Raw genomic sequence first — 4641 nt, 5'->3', positions numbered from 1 at the left:
AAAAGCACTCATATCCCTTTGTTTCTGCAGAGCCCAAACTAAGTAGCCCTCACGCAGTGAAATGTGGCAGGAGGGAAGTACATGGCCACTCTATGTCCAAGACATTTAACATAACAATACAGTGGGATTGATGAGGAAGGAACATGAAGGCCATGATTTTATCCTGGCACATTTTGCTGTGCAAGACATCTCTCCAGGGCTTTAGTCCTTGCAAGGCTGTAATTTGCGCGGTGCTGCTTCAAGCTGGGAAGAGCCTTGCAAAGAGCACAGCGATTTGGTGGCGCTTTGCAGCTCCCTGAGCAGTCTGAAATCTGCTCTCTTCATGCTCCAAGCTGAGGCTTTGCTGGCCCTTTTCCTCTTGTCAGAGGTTTGAGCATCCAATTTATTTGTGGTGGCTGTGGCCAAGAGGGCCCCCAATCCCTGCTTGGCCCAGGGCACGTGGGGCTCAGACGGCAGCCTGGCTCTAGCGGGGCTGAGCTGGAGAGCCCTGGGCTGTGGGAGGCTCCTCCCTTGCTGGGAGGAGTTTTCCTGGGGAGGAAGAAGGCTCTGGCATGAGCCACGAGGCCCGGTGAGCATTTGCCTGCTGCCGATGGGAGGGAAAGAAAGAGGAAGAGTTCACCGGGCTCAATGTGAAATGACGTTCTGCTGCTTCTGGTTCTTCTCAGAGCTTTGGAGAGGAGGCATCTCTGTCCCTGATACACGCTGATCCTTGCAATGCACACAGGGACCCTTGTGTCACTTCAGGAGACACACCAAGAAGCCCTTGTCACTTTCAAAGGGCAGCTGTTGTTTCACTGTTGCATTTCTTGGCTCGGTCAAACCCCTCCTACCCGCACTACAGCTTGTGCTTGGAGACACAAAAGTAGCAGCCTGGAGGAAAGGCATGGAAAGCTTGACAAAGGCTGAAGGGAGCCCTCTGATTTGCCCTTTTCCCAAGAGGTTTCTTTAGCTGAAGTTGCTGACAGGGACCAGACTTGACACGCCGCAATGGGTTTGTTGTTGTTTTATTTCTCGGGTCCTCAGTCCTGCATGGGATTCTGTAAGTGGGTGCTGCAGAGGCTCCAGCAAGGCATCAAAAACGCCTGCCCTGCACCCAGGGGTGGCGCAAGATCTCCTCCAGCTCCGGCCTGTCCGCGGGGTTCTTGGCCAAACAGCAGCGGATCAGGTGCTGGCACTCTGGGGAGAGAAGGCAGACAGCGCCGGTCACTGGCAGAAGGCTCCTGCCCAGCTGGCCCCGGCGCCCGCAGGGCCCAGCCGCGCTGCGTGTGCTCGGGGCTGCGGCGGCCTCCCGAGCCACTCTACCCCGCGGGAAGAGAGCGGCACGGCGGGACACGGCCGCCTCCTTGGGCCGCACGGGCCACGCTGACCCCGTGGGCACGGGCCACCTCCCGTGGCCGGCCCTGGGGGCAGATGGACGGTGCGCGGAGCTGCGTGAGGGCCGCGCCGGGCTGCGCGCCACCCGCTGCCAAAGCCGGCTTGTTGGGGCCGGAGACCAACCTGGAGAGACCTGCTGCCAGAAGAAGAGCTGCCCCAGCACGATGGCATGGTCGTCCTCGAAGGGGAGGGTGCCACAGACCATGACGTACAGCAGCACGCCCAGGGACCAGACGGTCGCCGCGTGGCCGTGGTAGCAGCCCAGACAGATCCACTCGGGCGGGCTGTAGGCGTGCGTTCCTAGGGGAGACAGGCGGTGCTGTCCAGGCGCGGGCTGCTGCCTTCCAGAGCCCGGCGCCAGGCTCCTGGCTGAGGCAGGGGCTGCACCCACGGCCACAGCTTCCCCCCCGAGGCCACCCTGCGTCCCCCAGCCAGCTGGCCAAAGCCAAGGAACCATTCTCTGAGGCAGAGAAGGCCAGAGGAGCGGCCCAGGCCCTTGCTGGCCTGCCGAGCCAGGAGGCCCGGAGCCAGCTTTTGGCGCCCCCCTCTGTGGGCAGGGCCGGCAGCCGGCTCCCGGGGCACGGCGTCTGCCCCGGGCCAAAGGGCAGCTGGCTGAAGGCCGCAGCCCGCAGCCCAGCAGGGAGTGGGGCCCTGCCGTGCCTGGCACTGGGAGCAGGGCCCGGGCCCTGGGCTCACCAGCAAACCGCGTGTAGGCCCGCTCCTGGAGGAAGGTGCCGCAGCCGAAGTCGATGAGCTTCAGGTCGCCGCTCTCCGGGTCCACGAGGAGGTTCTCTGGCTTGATGTCCCGGTGCAGGACACCGCAGGCGGTGCAGTGCCGCACGGCCTCCAGCACCTGGACGAAAAGCCAGCGCGCCATCTTGCACAGGAACTCCTGCTCCAGCAGGAACTGCAGGAGATCCTGCCATGCCTCCGGACGCTCCAGCACCAGCACGAAGCTGTCAGGCAGCTCGAACCAGTCGAGGAGCTGGATGATGTTGTAGCAGCCAGAGCCCACCTTCTCCATCAGCACGATCTCCATGGGCACGCGGGTGCCATCGGGCTGCGAGGAGGAGAAAATCAGTGCCTGCGGCAGGCCTGATGCTGCCCTGGGGCTGCTGCGCTGCGCCCTGCCTGGGATGGCCCCGTGCCCCCTTGCGCAGCCTCCCTGGTGCTGGGGCTTCCTCCCGCCCAGGGGATGCTTGGGGGTGCCCCTGCCCGGCCCCGCCGCCGCTGTTTGGCACAGCCGGGCCCGCAATGCTGACAGGTCTCCCTGAGCCTCTGTGAGGGATGGAGGCTGTCAGAGATAGCAGAGGCTCCTGGCAGGATGCAGGGTCTCTGACAGCCTGAGGTTCTTGCAGGGATGGCGGCTCTCCCCTGCTGTGCCATCCTTGCAGGCCTTGAGGCTCTCCCAGGGATGGAGAATCTTGCTGGGAGCAGCCTCTTGAAGGGATGGAGGCTTCGGGAGGAGCTGGTCAGGCCACAGCAGGGCAGGTGGCCTAGCTTCACCAGCTGCTGCAGTTGTTTCCACAGCGCCTGCCACATCCCCGAGTAGAGCGGCGTCCGTGTCCCCTTGGGATCTCAGAGCAGCCGCATCAGCTCCTGCAGCTCCTGGGCCAGAGCCACGCAGGGGCCGCAGCTGCAGGGCCTGCCCAGGGGGCTGGCGGGAGCACGTGGCCGCTTGCGCCGAGTGGCCCGAGGCCTGCAGGGCCTGGGAGCCGCAGGGGCTCCTCGGTTCCTGCGTGAGCCTCCGGGCCGGACCCCGGGGTGCTCGCTCCTCTGCGCTGTCCGTGCCCGCCGGCTCGGTGGTTGCTGGTGGCCAAGGGCCCACCAGACAGCCCCAGCGGCCAGCAGCAGGACAAGCGCAATCCCCAGGACGGCGCCGTCACTCATGGCTCCGGCACGTCCCATCGCGACTGCACTGGAGGCCGCGGGCGTTGGCCCGGCTTATCCAGCGCCAGCGCGGTGATGTCACAGTGCTGCGGCCGGCACAGCCCTGGGACATCACAGCCCTGCATCACGCCAGCACTCAGCCCCTCTGTGCCCTCATAGGCCAGCCTGCCTCCGGGAGCAGCAGAACCGGCTCGTGGCTGAAGATGGACATGGCCAGAGAAAGCTGCTGGCAGGGAGAACGGGAGCTCAGCCTGCTGCAAGGCATCGTTCCCTGGAGCGAGGGCCGCGCCTGGAAGAGCGCTGGTGCCAGCAGCGTCAAGCTCACGGCTCCCAGGACGTTTGTTCCCAGCTGGAAACACCCACTAATGTGTGCCTGAGAAGATAGATCCTCCAGAGACAAAGGGAGTTGAAGTTCCTCTGTCTCTGGGGAGCTCTCCTGAACTGCCTGTTGAGGACAGGAAGAGTTTCTTGTTAGCAGCTCACTGACTTCTGCTGTGCCTCTGCTCTAAATAAATCGGGGTTTGCCAAGGAGCGCTCATTGTGCTCCCACTGCTCTAACTTGGACTGGGATTCAGTTTCTTTCTTCCCAGTAGCTGGCATGTGTTGGGTTTGTATGGGAATGCTGTGCCCCAAACAAGGGTGCTTTGGTTTCTGCTGAGCAAGGCTTGCCCTCTTCAAGGACTTTGCAGTCCCTTGGTACACCAGTGCAATGGTTTCCACTGGGAAGGGAGGGGTGAGTGTTGAAGACAGAGGCAACGAACTCATCATAAACTCCTTTGCCATGTCTCTGTCCTTGTTTGAGAGGTGACCATCCACACCCTGGAAGGGGACAAGATTATTTCAATGTTATTTCTACTATGGGTTTTTTGGATCCCCCTCTAGCAGGGGATGCTAGAGGACAAGCCCTTAGCTTAGCATTGTTGGGACCAAACAAGGCAAAGAGTCATGGGTTTTCTCATTTTACTTCTTCCCCCATTTGTCATCCAGACGCCAAATGAAGACCTGTAAAAGCCTAGCTCTTCCTTGTATTTAATGTGGTTTTTTATTTCTATTTATATAACCACAAAAAGCAATGAAAGAAGAAATGTGACTGGTGCTCACGATTGCTGTGTGAAGGCTTTTTTTAAAGGCTGGTGTATTTATGTTCTCTTTTTCCACTCTGAGCTTGACTTTTCCCTTCCTTTTTTCAGGTCTGCTGCATTGGGTGTCCCAAGGAGGGATGGAATCCTCAGCAAGGGTCTTAGAAGTTTGTGCTGATTCTGCTTTTTCTGAAGGTGTATCAAAGTGTGCTACCAAAATGACTGTTTTCTCCACTGGAACGCTTTCCCTCAATGACCATCAGTGCATGTTTGTGTTTTAATTGGGTAACCAGATGGA

General features: G+C 60.5%; 1 protein-coding gene across 1 annotated transcript; it reads right to left on the bottom strand.

Moving 5' to 3' along the window:
- Window positions 1-1072: 1072 nt before the first annotated feature.
- LOC118686937 (serine/threonine-protein kinase pim-1-like) lies at window positions 1073-2916 on the bottom strand. The gene is made up of 4 exons (XM_036383514.1): window positions 2881-2916; window positions 2071-2668; window positions 1498-1674; window positions 1073-1176 (listed from the first exon to the last, which is right to left on the bottom strand). Exons 1-4 carry the CDS (start codon window positions 2914-2916, stop codon window positions 1073-1075), a joined length of 915 nt encoding a protein of 304 aa, XP_036239407.1.
- Window positions 2917-4641: the final 1725 nt, after the last annotated feature.

The sequence above is a fragment of the Molothrus ater genome, chromosome 6 (genome assembly GCF_012460135.2).
Source record: "Molothrus ater isolate BHLD 08-10-18 breed brown headed cowbird chromosome 6, BPBGC_Mater_1.1, whole genome shotgun sequence".
NCBI classification, from domain to species: Eukaryota; Metazoa; Chordata; class Aves; order Passeriformes; family Icteridae; genus Molothrus; species Molothrus ater.
This window is presented reverse-complemented; position numbering and strand designations above follow the sequence as displayed.

Coding starts and splice junctions, on each gene's coding strand:
- LOC118686937 (XM_036383514.1), bottom strand. CDS start 2,916: ATGTGGCAGGCGCTGTGGAAACAACTGCAGCAGCTG. Junction 2,669..2,880: donor GGAAACAACTGCAGCAGCTG/GTGAAGCTAGGC, acceptor TATCTCTGACAG/CCTCCATCCCTCACAGAGGC. Junction 1,177..1,497: donor CTGGCAGCAGGTCTCTCCAG/GTTGGTCTCCGG, acceptor TTCTCTCCCCAG/AGTGCCAGCACCTGATCCGC.